Source organism: Ictalurus furcatus, chromosome 2 (genome assembly GCF_023375685.1).
Source record: "Ictalurus furcatus strain D&B chromosome 2, Billie_1.0, whole genome shotgun sequence".
Classification (NCBI taxonomy): domain Eukaryota; kingdom Metazoa; phylum Chordata; class Actinopteri; order Siluriformes; family Ictaluridae; genus Ictalurus; species Ictalurus furcatus.
In genome coordinates this window covers 23,251,223-23,266,558 of record NC_071256.1, presented here as the reverse complement: position 1 = coordinate 23,266,558, position 15,336 = coordinate 23,251,223, and the positions used below count along the sequence as shown (strand labels likewise).

Here is a 15,336-nt window from a genome sequence, read left to right as displayed (position 1 = left end):
CATAGTACAGGGGATCCTGCCCAGTATGAATTTGGCGTTCCTAACAAAGTGGCCGATGACCAGCCATATCATTTGAAATGAAACACCTCTTAAAATGACAATTTAAAAAATTACGATTTTTCTTTTCTGTTCCTATAACCTGCTTTAGCCATTTTACAAAGTTGCTTTTTGAACTCTTCCGTTTCTTGAAAGCAGTACATTGTAGTGTACGTAACCATAGACAGAGGCTGAATACCAAATAGCGCATTAACGGACATGACATGTACACTATATAGTGCACTATGGTGTGGAAATCATACCAATGCCTTACACCCTCTATGCAAATATATTGGGAGTGAGTGAAGCCGTTTGGGATTCAGCCTTCTTGCTAGAGAAGCGCAGGGGTCCTTCTGGCAGATCCTCGGCTACCTTTGTTTACATACACGTCACCAGGAAGTGGAGCAAACTTCGAAATGTTAAGACAGGTGGAGATTTTTTTGTAGATTTAAACTATATTATTATTACTGTTATTATTACTATTATTATTATTATTATTATTATTATTATTATTATTAGTAGTAGTAGTAGTATAAACCGTAATAGTAGTAAAATTGGTACTATTTGCACTTAAGTTCATGAAGGTTTTATGGTACTTTCCTTACAGCAGCGCATGAGACTTATGTTAGCGTGTGTTTATGTATTTCTATATTTATTTTAATGTTATGATGTGTAATTTGCTTTGAAATGCGCTGATTGATCCTCACTACCAGAATGTGCTGCTGCATTAACTAATAAGGCTGGTGTCAACAGGATTCACAGGGTGATGTTCCACTTTTTGACGAGGATGAGAATGCAGCCAACAGGAACAAGTCAAAAATCCAGTGAGTCCCTGAATATAAAGTTTTGTTTTGATTTCTGATAAATTAACTACCTCACACAGTCTAGTCTGAATGCAGCCTCCTATCTGTTCAGATCAGGTTATCTTTGTCTTTTTGTTTCCCCCCAGATTTAGTTTTAATGCTTTTATTGCTTATTTACTACTTTACGCCGTTTCTGGAAGCATCACTGATTTGATTTTTTTTCCTCTCTCAGGCATCCTTTGGCCTCTTTCTTCCACCTTTTCTTCCGTGTAAGTGCTATCCTGGTCTATCTGTTGTGTGAACTCATCAGCAGCAGCTTCATTGCCTGCATGGTCACCATCATTCTCCTGCTGTCATGTGACTTTTGGACAGTGAAGGTAGGACAGTCAATGTCTTTCTGTCTACAATAACAGTTTAAAGGAGCAACTGTTTCTCTGTTTTGTTTGTCTGTTGCAGTAGCACATCAGATCATGTTTTTGTGCAGGCCAGTCTGACAGATGAAACCAAAGAAATTCTCGACATTAGTATGTTAAGATCAGAGTCCCAACTTCAGTCACATTACTGTTGTGGTCTCAGGAAAGCTGATCCTGCAAGATTACAGTTACATATCGCTTTTCTAGACACTCAAAGTGCTTTACATAGTATGAGGGGAAATCTGCTCAACCACCACCAGTGTGTGGCATCCACCTGGATGATGCGACGGCCGCCATAGTGCGCCAGAACGCCCACCAGCTATTAGTGGAGAGGAGAGAGTGATGTAGCCAATTCAGAGTTGGGGATTATTAGGGGGCCATGATAGAATTTCGCCAGGACACCGAGGTTATACCCCGACTCTTCTAAGATAATGTCCTGGGATTTTTAATGGCCACAGAGAGTCAGGACCTCGGTTTAATGTCTCATTCGAAAGCCATTGCTGTTTTTACAGTATAGTGTCCTTGTCAGTGCACTCGGGATTAGGACCCACACAGACCACAGGGTGAGCGCCCCCTGCTGGCATCACTAATACCACTTCCAACAGCAACCATAGTTTTCCCCAGGAGGTCTCCCATCCAGGTACTGGCCAGGTTCAACCATGCTTGGCTTCATTCGGAATTCAGGCAAGAACTGTAGGGAGATATGACTCTGTCCAGAATAACCCCAGAAGTAATTTCCCCAGTGTGGGATCAATAAAGTTTATCTTATATTCTCTTATAAAACCAGCATAGCCCCAAACAATTTATAAATTATACACGAACAAGAAGAAAATGATCAGCAGCATAAAGTGTTTAGAAAAATTATTTTTCTTTTTGTCCATCAACACATTTGGATGTTTGAACCATTTTTACAGAATGGATGTATCAGTCTAGAAGGTTTTTAGGAGGCAAACATGACATAAGAATTCTAATATACAGTGCCCTCCACTAACATTGGCACCCTTGGTAAATATGAGCAAAGAAGGCTGTGAAAAATTGTCTTTATTGTTTAACCTTTTGTTAACAAAAGATTCACAAAAATACTCTCATGGATATCAAACAATTGCAAACAAAACACAGGTTTATAAAAAAAAAAATCTTTGTTAAATATAGGTGTGCAACAATGATTGGCACACCTGTGAATTCATATGAGAAAAATATATTTGACGTATATTCCCATTGATATTTTACTTTTTTTTGTACAGCTGGGTGACTAGGAACAGGAAATTGTTCAACCATGAGTATGTATGTATATGTATAACATGTTCTGCATTTCACATTCTGCAGAATGTGACTGGGCGGCTGCTGGTAGGCCTGAGGTGGTGGAATCAGGTGGATGAGAATGGGAAGAGCCATTGGGTATTTGAGTCTCGAAAGGTCAGTAAATGAATCAATATTACTACATTACAGGGACAGTAAATAGTGCACTATGACTTGCCATTTGCAATCTTTAACTTTTACTGTGCAATAGCAAGGAAATAGAGAAGAGATGATTTAACAGCTATTATTTTCTTGTCCAGTGTTCTTGCTATATAACACAGTGACTTAGGAAAAGACTGACATTTTCTTTCTACTTTTAGGAAGCCAGCAGAAAAATTATCTCGAGTTCAGAATCACGGATTTTCTGGCTCGGCCTTATTGTGTGCCCCATATTATGGGTGTTCTTTGTGTTCTCTACTCTCTTTTCCTTCAAGATTAAATGGCTGGTGAGTATCAAAGTCTAGGATATATATAACTGTTTGTCTCTTTAACTGAAGCTAAGATTGTATAAGCTCCAAAAGGATTAGAAAGGAGCAACCTATCAGCTATAACATTAAAACCACTGACAGGTGATGTGATCAACATTGATTTTCTCGTTACAATGGCACCTGTCAAGGGGTGGGATATATTAGACAGCAAGTGAACAATCAGTTATCGAAGTTGATGTGTTGGAAGCAGGAAAAATTAGCAGGCGTAAGGATCTGAGTGACTTTAACAAGGGCCAAATTGTGATGGATAGACTACTGGGTCAGGGCATCTCCAAAACGGCAGGTCTTGTGGGATGTTCCTTGTATGCAGTGGGTAGTACTTACCAAAAGTGGTCCGAGGAAGGACAACCGGTGAACCGGTGACAGTTTCATGGGTGCGCAAGGCTCATTGATGCACGTGGGGAGCAAAGGCTAGCCCCCCTGTCTGATTTACAGAGAAGCTACTGTAGCATAGATTGATAAAAAAGTTAATGCTGGCTATGATAGAAAGGTGTCAAAACACACAGTACATCGCAGCTTGCTGTACATGGGGCTGTGTAGCATCAGACCAGTCAGAGTGCCCATGCTGACCCCTATCCTCCGCTGATAACGAATACAATGAGCATCAGAACGGGATCATTGAGCAATAGAAGAAGGTGGCCTGGTCTGAAGAATAACGTTTTCTTTTACATCATGTGCACAGCCGGGTGCATGTGCGTTGCTTACCCGGGGGAGAGATGGTACCAGGATGCACTATGGGAAGAAGGCAAGCTGGGAGAGGCAGTGTGATGCTCTGGGCAATGTTCTGCTCAGAAACCTTGTTAATTTGGCACATACCACCTACCTAAACATGGTTGCAGACCAAGTACACCCCTTCATGGCAGCAGTATTCCCTAATGGCAGTGGCATCTTTCAGCAGGATAATGTGCCCTGCCACACTGCAAAAATTGTTCAGGAATAGTTTAAGGAACATGACAAAGAGTTCAAGGTGTTGTCTTGGGCTCCAAATTCCCCAGATCTCAATCCGCTTGAGCATCTGTGGGACGTGCTGGACAAACCTAATAGAAAATGCTGTGATTTATATAACCAAATTCATTGCCTGATGGCACATTAATTGCTACAAGAATACAGTTGAGCAGTTGGGAAAGCCATTAATTGCACAGAAGTCTTGTTTCATATGCATGTACACAACATCATACAGTGTTGGCAACAGGTTCCCAACCATGCCCCTGGAATACCCCCCTGTCCTGTGCATTTTAGTGTTTTCCCTACTCTAACACACACACTTAATCTTAGGAATGGCTGTTAAAGTAGAAGCCTTTATTTGTCACATATACATTGCAGCACAGTGAAATTCTTTTCTTTGCGTATCCCAGCTTGTTAGGAAGTTGGGGTCAGCCATGATACGGCGCCCTTGGAGCAGAGAGGGTTAAGGGCCTTGCTCAAGGCCCCAGCAGTGGCTGCCTCAGCTGTGCTGAGGCTTAAACTCCTGACTTTCTGATCAGTAACCCAGAGGTTTAACCGTTGAGCCACCTCTGCCCCTACCCTTAATTAGCTGATTAATTGAATCAAGAGTGTTAGAGCAGAGAAAACAATCAAATGTGTTGAATATGAGGTACTCCAGGACCAAGGTTAGGAACCTGTGGTGTAGGGGAACAAGATAATGGTTGGGCCAAGAGAAATTGTGGTATTCTACATTGTGGACATAATCCTACTAAAGCATGTTGGGAATCACCCACTATGTACCTAATTTCTCTCCGAAATGTTCCTGTAGTCAAAAAACCCCCAGAAACATATAGTTGAACAGACATCGCATTTGTTCACCTCGTTTCTTTCTCTTCCTCAGGTTCTAGCTGCTGCCTCAAATGTATCAATTCATTTAAGAAATTGGTCCAGTTCCTTAAATTGTGCTCCGAATGTCTTTCAACAAAGCAAGAAAAGACACGCAGCATTCATTAACACACTGACTCTTCTAGCCTTATGTGGCTTTGGCACATAATAACAAACTTGTTAAATTGACAAAACAAAAAGACAAAATTTTAATACTAATTACTTTTATAATGAATTACATTTAGTAAATATATTTCAGTGTATTATTAGTCCATCCTCACGTAAAGCGATCCTAACTGAACACATTACACTTGCAGTTTTGTTTTGTGTGTAGATATACAGTATCTCACAAAAGTGAGTACACCCCTAAGTTATTTTGAGGGGACAACAAATTTACACCGTTATACAAGCTGTACACTCACTACTTTACATTGTAGCAAAGTGTCATTTCTTCAGTGTTGTCACATGAAAAGATATAATCAAATATTTACAAAAATGTGAGGGGTGTACTCACTTTTGTGAGATACTGTATGCACAATCTTACTTCTTCAAAGTACATTTGGGATTCTTGCATATGTACTGATGATAAATGATTTGCCAGATTCTAGCACTGGCTCCATAGACAGAATTTTTTTTACCTGTCAGCTTTGTTACTCTGCTTTGTTTTTACTTGTTGTGTTTATGCAGGCAGTGGTGATTATGGGAGTTGTGTTACAGTGGGCTAACCTCTATGGTTACGTCAAATGCAAAGTCGGGGGTGGAACCAATCTGAAAAACATGGCAACCAGCTATCTTGGCCTTCAGATTTTTAAGCAGGTATAGTGCTTCCTGAGATTTGGACTTTTATTCATAAGGTATACAACTTCCATTCATAAGGTATACAACTTTTATTTATAAGGTGTACAAGCAGATGCAGTTAATGGAGCTGTTTTTTTTTTCCCCGACAGGCAGTTAACAAATCACAAGGACCCTAAGGATTTGACCAAGTTGGCTCTGCTAATGTTCTAATTTATTTTCTTGTACTGACATTCAGTGGGAAACTCATGCAACTGTTGCAAATTCTTTTCTCTGACCAAGTGCATATGGGCTTTTTTATTTTATTTTTTTTTAAACAGTTTAGTTCTTTCTCCCCTAGAATTCTCCTATAGAATTTAGCCCATATTGGAACTATCAATACTGTATGTTGTCAATATGTGCCAAGAACTAAATAGAATATGTTGTGCTTTATTGTGAGTGGGATGATTCTATTGTAATTCAATTAATGATGATCCTTTTTGACTATTTAGGAGGTTTCTTAGTTAACCACAATTTTCATGATAATTGCATATAAATTACTGAAATGTGGATAAAAATAACAAACTAGGTTGTTTGCCTGGACTGTAATAAATGATGATTAAATAATTGTGTAGTCATTATTATTTATAAGAAACAATGATGATGATATGGCAGAAATCCAATAACTACGGTAAAATATCAGACATACTGGACATATCGATATCAGCACTTACAGAATCTGCCAGGGTGTTGCTACTGTAATAAATAAATAAATAAATAAATAAAAAGGTGATCAGGTGGCAAATCCTGACATTTCATCACATTCAAATGTTTTTTTGGGTTTTTTTTTTTTTTTTTTAAAAAAACAACAACAACAAAAAAAACATCAACGACATTTAATTACCAACCACCATGGAAAGATAGCAAAATTGACTTATGCTATGTTATGTTATCACCACCTTTCACCTGTCAATCAACCCATCAGGACAGGGCCATTGTACAGTAAACCAAAAAAAAAAAAAAAAAAAACTGCACAAAAAACGTCTAATGAAAATGTAATATGAAATACATTGTCGTTTTACATATTCAACTTTGACTTGAATTTTGAGTGTGATGTACATCCACGCAACTACAACATACCTCTCTTTAGAGACATAATTACAAAATAATTTAACATTGTAAAATATTTATGATTTTATGATTGCATAATATACTTTATGCAAAAAAATTCAAATACACTATGGAGGATGTGGTACAACACAACACAACAATCAATCTTTACATATACACATGGTAAGAGAAACTAACTGGAGTACGTTCACAGGAATTCTTATTTACGGCATGATGCTGTACTAATGGAACAGAAACTGTAGGAATTTCATTGATAAATGTTGATCCTACTCATCGCTGAAAGTAAGTCTAAGTAATTTAATAACATAGCTCCTAGGTCCTGCTGTGAGATTGAAGGTGTTTAAAAAAATCAGATTAACCTTGTTAGCATGATTCAGTAGAAATTCTGAAAAGCTTGATAATAATTGGGTCAATAATCAGTGCAGCAGAAGAGAAGAAACAATGAGCCAACAATAAAGTATGGCTTAGGGCAGTTATTGGACAGTGGTTGGGTTTCAGTTTGGTGTGACTGCAACACACTGATGAAAATGAAGTGCAACTGGGAATTAATTCTTTAAAAAAAAAAAAAAAGCAAACCAAAAGCTGTATTTTGTATGGGATTAGAATATTAGAATATAACATTCTTATATTTATCCCATTACTGAAGTAAAATTCACATTTGCAGTGGTTACATTACACAAGTGTCATTTAGGGAATGACTTACAATGTTATTATAAATTAACTTTCATTCACTACATAAATGAGCTATGCATCCATGCAAAAGTGAATAAAATGTTGATTTATTGAGGTTGTTTTGTTTTTTTGTTTGTTTGTTTTTTTTAATGAATATGTACTACATTGATGGGTTTCTTACCTAACAAATTTGTGATTTTATATTTGCATTGGTTAGAGTATTTACAATTGGTTAGAGAAATATACGTTTGTAATTGATTGCCATTTTAAAAATTTACCTTATTAGTTCTACACTTCTGTGTTTTGAAGAAGGAAAATGCACAGAATATGTAAATGATATCCAAGGCCAAATATGTAATAAAACAGAGATTGTCCCAAGATTTTGCACAGTCCTGTCTCCTCTTTTTCTCTGTTACCTCCTTGTCCATATTATTCACAAAGCTTGAAATCTTCTGGATAGATGTATAATCCGATATCAGATCCACAGAGTTGGCTTTGATGCTGTTGATTTCAGTGTCTGAAATCACAATAGAACACAATAACTCGTGAACTCTGGCATTCTGTCTAGTGCAAATGAATATGGAACAAATTTTTAGTAGCTTCATTTCTTATAAACCTGGATGCTTGTGTCAAACAGTGATATAATTATTGCACCATGAATTCATTTATACTACAGTGAGAATCATAATATTGTGGCATGTGGGAATGTGACGGCTTTGCACTTGCTGTAGGTGTCAATATTACTGAGGTTAACTAAACTTGCATGTGGGATCCTGCTCTTTTTATTTGAATGCCTGTATTTTCTTTTTCATTTGATATGATGTCCCAGTGCAGACATTATGTAGCTTGCAGAGAACTACTTTTTTTTTTTTTTTTTTACAAAATTACCCCACCTCCCAATGCAAAACTAATATTCTCTTAATAGGGCTTTTGACCCATTTCTTGTTGTTTTACTATTATTATGAATTTTGGACTGTTGCCTTTAAATAAAAATATGTATATAATTATACAAGTTAATTATAATTTTTAATTATGCAAGTAAAATAATATAAGGTATTATAAAAGCCAATGCATACACACACTTGTTTGTTTTTGTTTTTAAGAAATAAGAGGAGATTATTTGATAGGATATTACAGCAGTGCACTTCTCAGAAATTCAGTTAATTTCAGTTTTCTTTGTATAGTGCTTTTAACAATGGACATTGTCACAAAGCAGCTTTACCGAAATAAATACATTCAGGATATAAATTTTAGATGTATGAATTTATCCCTACTGAGCAAGCCAGAGGCAACATTGGCAAGGAAAAACTCCCTGTGACAAATTATTAGTAATGGGATTTTTTTCTTCTTCACCCACCTCAATTTACAATTAAACTGCTCTTAAACCTTATTTTTTACACTGTGTTTTATTCGGCAATAAGGTTTTTGGATTCAAGTCCGGTCTAAAAACATTTTTTGCATTGACTTGGACTTGGTCTCCAACTTGTTGCTACATGTACTTGGACTTGTCTTGTATTTGAACATTAGTCTAGCAAAAGTAGGAGTTTGTAACAAAAAAATAACAAAAAAAAAAGTAATACATTTTTATAATAAGCATAGCCTAATCACTGAAACAATGAACAAATGAAGCCAACTAGTTGAAGTTGAAGGAATGGTAAATTATTTGAAGGCTTTCAGTCTCAGTCTTGACTCAGTCTTGCTTTCATTTAAACTTCATGACTCAGTCTTCATTCGATCTTGGCTAGTCCCATTCTTGGAATTGTCTTGGATTTGACAATAGTGTTATTAACTACAGCCTTGCTCACCAAGGTTTAAAGTGGTTAAGTTTCTTACCATTTTGATGAACTGCATCGTCCTGTTGAGCGACGGAGCCGCCTGATCCACTCTTTCGTGGCCTGCCAGGCCATATGCTACCAGTTCTAGCCAGTTGAGACAACATCATGGATACCAGCAGACTCACAACCAGCACAATCAGGCAGAAGCAAAAGTGATAATCTTATGAAGACAAATTTAAAAAAATCAAAATATAATAAAGATCTAGAAATTGTTAGACTTTAAATGCCATTTTAATCTCTGTATGCTTCAGAGATTTAGAAATAACTGTAAAAAAAAAAAAAAAAACCCCAGCAAAATCAATGTCAAAGGTAGTGTGATCGTATCTAATATGTATCCTGGGATTTGCACTCACAGATCAGAGGGCTGCAGGGACCACCCTCAGGCAGTTGTTTGGAAAGTATAAGGAGGAACATGGTGAAGCTGAACACCAACTTGATCTTGAAAGCATTTCGTTCACCATCCAGAGGTATAGCAAAGCTCACCAGGTCAACCACCATGATGAGTGCAGTGGGCAGTACCAATGACACCAATGCATTAAAGGGGTTGAGGTACAGAGTGACCTGCGCAAATAGTTTTCTTTATTTATTTATTTGATTAAGCCACTAGTTGTACTAAGTTATTCAAACTCATAGACCACCTGTTAATAGAATAAAACAGTTTGGTTACTTGAAGGTAGCTAGTGTGTTCACCGCAGAGTTCCACGTGCTTAGTTTGCCATTCCCCTTGATGACCTCCAACTGTTATTATGTTCCCATACTTGAGCTTCACTCCACAAGCTGCACATTCAAATATGTTAATGTCAGTACACCTATAGACGTGATAAAATGCAATACCCATCTTAAATTAATAGTGTTTTGTCAGTATAATATGTCATTTATTAATTAAAATTGCTATATTACAGCCTGTGCTGTAAATGTAAAAGTAAAACTTATGCAGTTCTAGGTTTTAGTCATAATTTACCAAGCTTCCAAACCTGAGGCAGCAAAAAACATAGTGTCTTTAACTATGTCACGGTTTCCCCTTTAAGCAGCGTGCTGGAGAGCATGTGGGCGTGCGTGCACGAGCAAGGTGCGCGAGCACCTGCTTTTCGTATGTTGACAATCATGACAATGTGTACATTGGACACGTGCTTTTGTTGTTTTTGTTATGTCTCCTCCCTGTTCTGTCATTGGCTGTTATTTCACATGTGTCTAGATTGGTGTCAGCCATCGGCAATTGACGCTGATTATATTTGTATATATACCGCGCGCCTCCCAGCACATAGTGCAGAATATTAGATTAGAATAGATAAGATACATTATGTTAGATAGATTCGATTAGTTTAGATTCCATACGATAGTTAATCACAGTCAGAGTCTTAGTTTCATGTTAGATTAGTGCATTTAGTCCACGCTGGTTTTCTGCTCCCAGTCCCTAGTCATAGATTATGTTTCTTGTTTTGTATCTCGACCCTGTTTTCCGTGACCACAACCTTGATTCCTGCTTTGCCCCGTGTATGCCTGTTTGCCGATCGCCTGACCTTTGCACGTTTGTGGATTATGTTTCTGATCACAATTTGGATTTACCTGCCTGTGTCTCACATTAAATAAACTGTTTAACTGCATTTGCATCCGTCCCTATCTTCGTTACGTCTTGAGACATGACAAACTAGCAACCAAATCCCATTTTGGTCTGATGATGCGAGGAAATGTTTTCAAAGGTTCTTGAAAGTGATCATATAAATTTGTTTGGATTAATAACATACTGTATGTGTTTGTTTTATAGAGCAGTTTGTTTGGTGTTGTTACAGACATCTTCAAATCTTTCTGTTTCAGCTTTCTGCACAAACATGTCTCAAATACCAAACTACACTCTTTATTACACTTTTTATTTTTTTATTTTTTTTACATTACTCTTTTACTCTGTATTCCTGCTCATTCATGCACTTATCCAATCAACCAGTCATGTGACAGCAGCACAATGCATAAAATCATGTAGATACAGGTCAAGAGCAGTTTATGTTCACATAAAACATCAGAATCTCAGTGAGCTCTGTGTCTATTTAGCGTGGCATGGTTTTTGGTACTGACAAGCTGTTTTGTGTATTTCAGAAAATCTCCTGGGATTTTCGAACAGTCTTCGTGCAAAAGAAAGAAAAAAAACATCCAGTGAACTGCAGTTTTCAAAAATGCCTTGTTGAGTTCAGAGAAGAATGGCCAGACTGGATTAAACTGACAGGAAGGCTACAATATCTCAAATAATCACTCTTTACAACAATTGTAAGCAGAAAAGCATCTCAGAAGGAACAACATATTAAATCTTGAGGCAGATGCAAAACAATAATAAAAGACCACATTGGGTTCCACTATTGTCAGGCCAGAAAAGCAATCTAAGGCTACAGTGAGCACAGGCTCACCAAAATTGGGTAGTGGTTTTATTGGAAACAATACCCTGGCCTTTTCCGCTCACAGAACTGCCACACACTTGATGTTATAATATGCATTGCTGCCACATGTTTGGCTGATTAGGTAATTGCCTGAATATGTAGGAGTACAGGTGTTCCTAATAAACCGGACAGTGAGTGCTCATCATAATAAATGCTTTGAGAGGTATGTTATGGCATATAGTATAAAGTCTGTAATCCATGTCATACCTGACTACATCTAGTATCTCTATCAAGAATAATCAATTTGATCTATTCTGCAGTACATTTGGCTTTGACCCACCTAGAGGCAAAACACACCTGCATGAAAGTTCTCCACCTTCAATAAAATAATTCCAATTCTGATTGGCCTAACATGGCCAATCAAATCAAAATTTCGCATAATTTTAGATAATATATAATTTCTTATGTTAATATTGTGTCTGATTTCAATCCCGCATGTGGAATAAAAAATATAGCATTCTTATTGAGAGCTGTTCAGTAGTACTGACTAGCCCATATACTGTACATATTGTACACAATGTGGACAAAGCATATGCTGACTGAAACCTCATCAGCTGATGACAGTGTCATGCAGTACAGGGGTCACCTTTGGGATGAGGTTACAATTTTGAACAAACAGCTTCTTACAGCTTTGATTCCATCCATTGATGGCCACATCGCATATATCCTCGATGAAGGGATAGGCGAAGAGATTCATATCACACGCCACAGTTACATACATCTGTATGCCATAGCTCACAGTGCCATCACTTGCCACTAATATATCACGAGAAAGAGGATCCACCGCCGTATAAATGCTATGAGCAGAAAAGAGAGATTGGAATTATAGGAATAGGACATAACCTGGTTTTGTTCTCTTTACAATGTCTTTACAAGCAGTTAGTTATCTTCAGGAAGTGATTAGCAATTATATTTTGAAAGGAGACACACTCCATATAAGGACTCTAATAACCTCAAGCCTATATATATATATACACACACACATATGAAAATGTCTTGAATAAATTCAAAATTTTCTGATGCAGATGATGAGATTAACAAAGAAACTTAAGCCTGTTTCTAGACATATTTACTCATTTCAAGCATAAAATTTATTCTATTGGCATTTTGCTTCTTTCTAGAACTAAATTCTTGGAGGTGGGATTATCTGTCAAAAGAATAGGATTATTTCTAGAAATAGGCTTAATAAACATCTATTTGTTTAAAAACATTTCTACTAAAGAGAAATATTTGCCTAGATTCAGTATATATTTATTTGCTAAGACACAATTTTTTGCAGTGTACCTGTGTACACTGCCATATAATATTATAATAATTTCTAATAAACAATATAATGAATACAGTGAAATAGCACTTTCTGCTTCTCTTTGTTACTAGAGAATCTTTATCACTCAATTATAAAAAGCTGTCCAACAACTACATCATGAGTTTAATACAGTATGATTAATATTCAGTGGTTTTATCATTGTTATAATATGAAGGGCCACTCTGGTCTTGTGGACTGCTGGCTGAACATAAATACAAACAAAGAACAAACATAAAAAGAGGAGGCAACTCACGCATTGTTCACAGTCAGATTAGGGAGCCAGATATAATTAAATGGAAGTAAAACTTCGGTAAAATTGTATTGTGAATCTGACCATGCAAGGTCGGGGTCTGTCCATTCCTGTTAAAATTAAGTCCTGTTAACATACAGTGTGTTCTTTACAGATAAAGGGATGTATGGATGTGTTTTAAATGTGAATAAACAGAATGGGACTTGCCATGTTGACTTTTATGTGACTAGAGAATTGCAAATTTTGTAAATTCTTGCAAAGAAAAGAAAAAAGCAGAAAGACGCCTCTAGTTAACTTTAGTATGAAAGGAAGAAAATCTGAATAAATTAAGATAGAAAAAAAAATACTTACGAAAGAGAGAGTCTCATATTGGATGGTTGTGAGGTTCACATTTATAAAACAATCTGGAGGCTGTGGAGCACTATAGAGTTGCTTTTCAATGAAATCATTAGCCAGACATCGACGTGACAAACATTGCTTTGTGGATTCCACTGATGCTTTGTAAGCAGACAATTGCAATCAATTTATTACTATTTTTTGTCAGTTGTACATTCGTTATTCATTATTCAGTTCGTTATTTCTAATAGAATAACATTATGTGCAAAACACCTGTAAACGTTACCTAAAACACAATATAGTATAGTTAAATCTCATTTAATCATAAAGTTGAAACTTCTCATTTTTACATTGCAATAATATAAAAACAGTAAAATTGACTGCTTACCCATCACAAAATAAAGGACAAGGAGAGATTTCACAATCATCTTAGCGGACACCATAGCCTTTAGTAAAAGCAAAACGTATTTACTGCCATTAGACATTGTTTTGTTGTTGTTGTTGTTGTTGTTGTTGTTGTTGTTGTTGTTTTTTATTTTAAATTAAAAATGCAAAACATTTGCAGGGTACATACCAAATCCTGTGGATGATTTGCTCAAGTTTCCCTGCAGCTCTTCAGAGCCCTTTTCCAAATGACGAGCATTAGACAGCAGTTTAAAAGGTACCACACCTGGCTGTTCCATGTGCATGACGTGAGACAACCAGAACACACAACAAAAGCCCCTGTAAACGAGGATATATTCATCATGTATATGTTCAACGAGGCATACTCATCCGATGTCTCTAAGCAATCAGTTTATTTATTGTTTGGTAACCATATTACAGCAGATTATTATCCTGAATAATCTGATTGCCTTTATTCATAAATGCCTGTGTTCAACAGAGCAGCAATCCAAGTACACAAAGTATTGTCTGAAAACTGACCATTATCTCTGCTGTAGATGTTGATCCTAATGGCACTGAACAATATTATAGTTATGAGTCATGTTGTAACAGCTGGGTGCTGATAACTGTGCTAGGTTTATTTAGACTGTTAGCTCAATTGGTTTCGCTGTGTACCAATACTGACATGGATATGGGTGTTTCGACAACTATGGGCACTTTTATTTCCCAGTATACTTCCTTACCCCAACACTGGGCAAAACGTTTTATCAAAGCCAAACAAATTCCCATGTAAACAGAAGTTAGTCAAAGAGTAAAGCCACAAAAGCATGTAGGTGATCCTGTATTTAAACAAAAGATGGTAAATATCATAATTTTATATTCAATATTTTTTGTATGTCCTTACAGTAGAGCCTATGACTCATGTGTTTTGAAATAAACCTGTAAAGCAATTTAATTCACGTTGTACTGAAATTTAGTAGAAGCTTTCTACTGAAACTAATGTAGCACACCATGCTATTTTTTTTTTTTTTAATGATCAAAAACATTTAAAATGTCGTTGCATGTCCTTCCTAAAAGATAAGTGTAACAACATATAAGTGTGTTAAGTCATTTGGCTACTGTTACAGTAAGGACATGTGGGATAGACATATTTAAGTGGCTGACCAATAACAAAATGTATTAAAATATTTTATTCAACATTCATGCAATGTACTTCCAATGGAAATATTTAATTTTATAATTTAGTAACTGTAACAATGTAAAAACAATTTTGACATTTTGACATGAAGTACAGGGGTGAAGGGGTCACAATCCACTGTTCAAAGAAAACTTCAAGAGCAGAAATACAGAGGCTGGAATCTGAAACCAAGATTA

The 15,336-nt window shown here is 36.6% G+C and overlaps 2 protein-coding genes and 1 long non-coding RNA gene across 3 annotated transcripts; 1 reads left to right on the top strand and 2 right to left on the bottom strand.

Annotated features, from left to right (window-relative positions):
* Positions 1 to 363: 363 nt before the first annotated feature.
* Positions 364 to 6,478, top strand: zgc:112148 (uncharacterized protein LOC550424 homolog). The gene is made up of 7 exons (XM_053653931.1): positions 364 to 464; positions 790 to 860; positions 1,072 to 1,216; positions 2,579 to 2,668; positions 2,872 to 2,997; positions 5,536 to 5,664; positions 5,796 to 6,478. The coding sequence occupies exons 1-7, from the start codon at positions 453 to 455 to the stop codon at positions 5,820 to 5,822; spliced, it is 600 nt and encodes a 199-aa protein (XP_053509906.1). The 5' UTR covers positions 364 to 452; the 3' UTR covers positions 5,823 to 6,478.
* Positions 6,479 to 6,851: 373 nt separating this feature from the next.
* Positions 6,852 to 12,946, bottom strand: LOC128617530 (5-hydroxytryptamine receptor 3C-like). The gene is made up of 5 exons (XM_053640686.1): positions 12,314 to 12,946; positions 9,614 to 10,037; positions 9,259 to 9,420; positions 7,842 to 7,942; positions 6,852 to 6,860 (listed from the first exon to the last, which is right to left on the bottom strand). The coding sequence occupies exons 2-5, from the start codon at positions 9,756 to 9,758 to the stop codon at positions 6,852 to 6,854; spliced, it is 417 nt and encodes a 138-aa protein (XP_053496661.1). The 5' UTR covers positions 9,759 to 10,037; positions 12,314 to 12,946.
* Positions 12,947 to 13,654: 708 nt separating this feature from the next.
* LOC128625541 (uncharacterized) lies at positions 13,655 to 14,297 on the bottom strand. The gene is made up of 3 exons (XR_008388966.1): positions 14,153 to 14,297; positions 13,967 to 14,024; positions 13,655 to 13,739 (listed from the first exon to the last, which is right to left on the bottom strand). It is a non-coding gene; the product is annotated as an uncharacterized LOC128625541 (long non-coding RNA).
* Positions 14,298 to 15,336: the final 1,039 nt, after the last annotated feature.

Excerpts from the sequence above, each read along its gene's own strand:
- zgc:112148 (XM_053653931.1), top strand. Across the intron at positions 2,669-2,871 it reads GGGTATTTGAGTCTCGAAAG|GAAGCCAGCAGAAAAATTAT; the intron begins GTCAGTAAATGA and ends TTCTACTTTTAG. Across the intron at positions 5,665-5,795 it reads GCCTTCAGATTTTTAAGCAG|GCAGTTAACAAATCACAAGG; the intron begins GTATAGTGCTTC and ends TTTCCCCGACAG.
- LOC128617530 (XM_053640686.1), bottom strand. The coding sequence starts at position 9,758 with ATGGTGGTTGACCTGGTGAGCTTTGCTATACCTCTGGATGGTGAACGA. Across the intron at positions 9,421-9,613 it reads TCCCTGCAGCCCTCTGATCT|ATTATCACTTTTGCTTCTGC; the intron begins GTGAGTGCAAAT and ends TGTCTTCATAAG. Across the intron at positions 7,943-9,258 it reads CGATGCAGTTCATCAAAATG|ACACTGAAATCAACAGCATC; the intron begins GTAAGAAACTTA and ends TTGTGATTTCAG.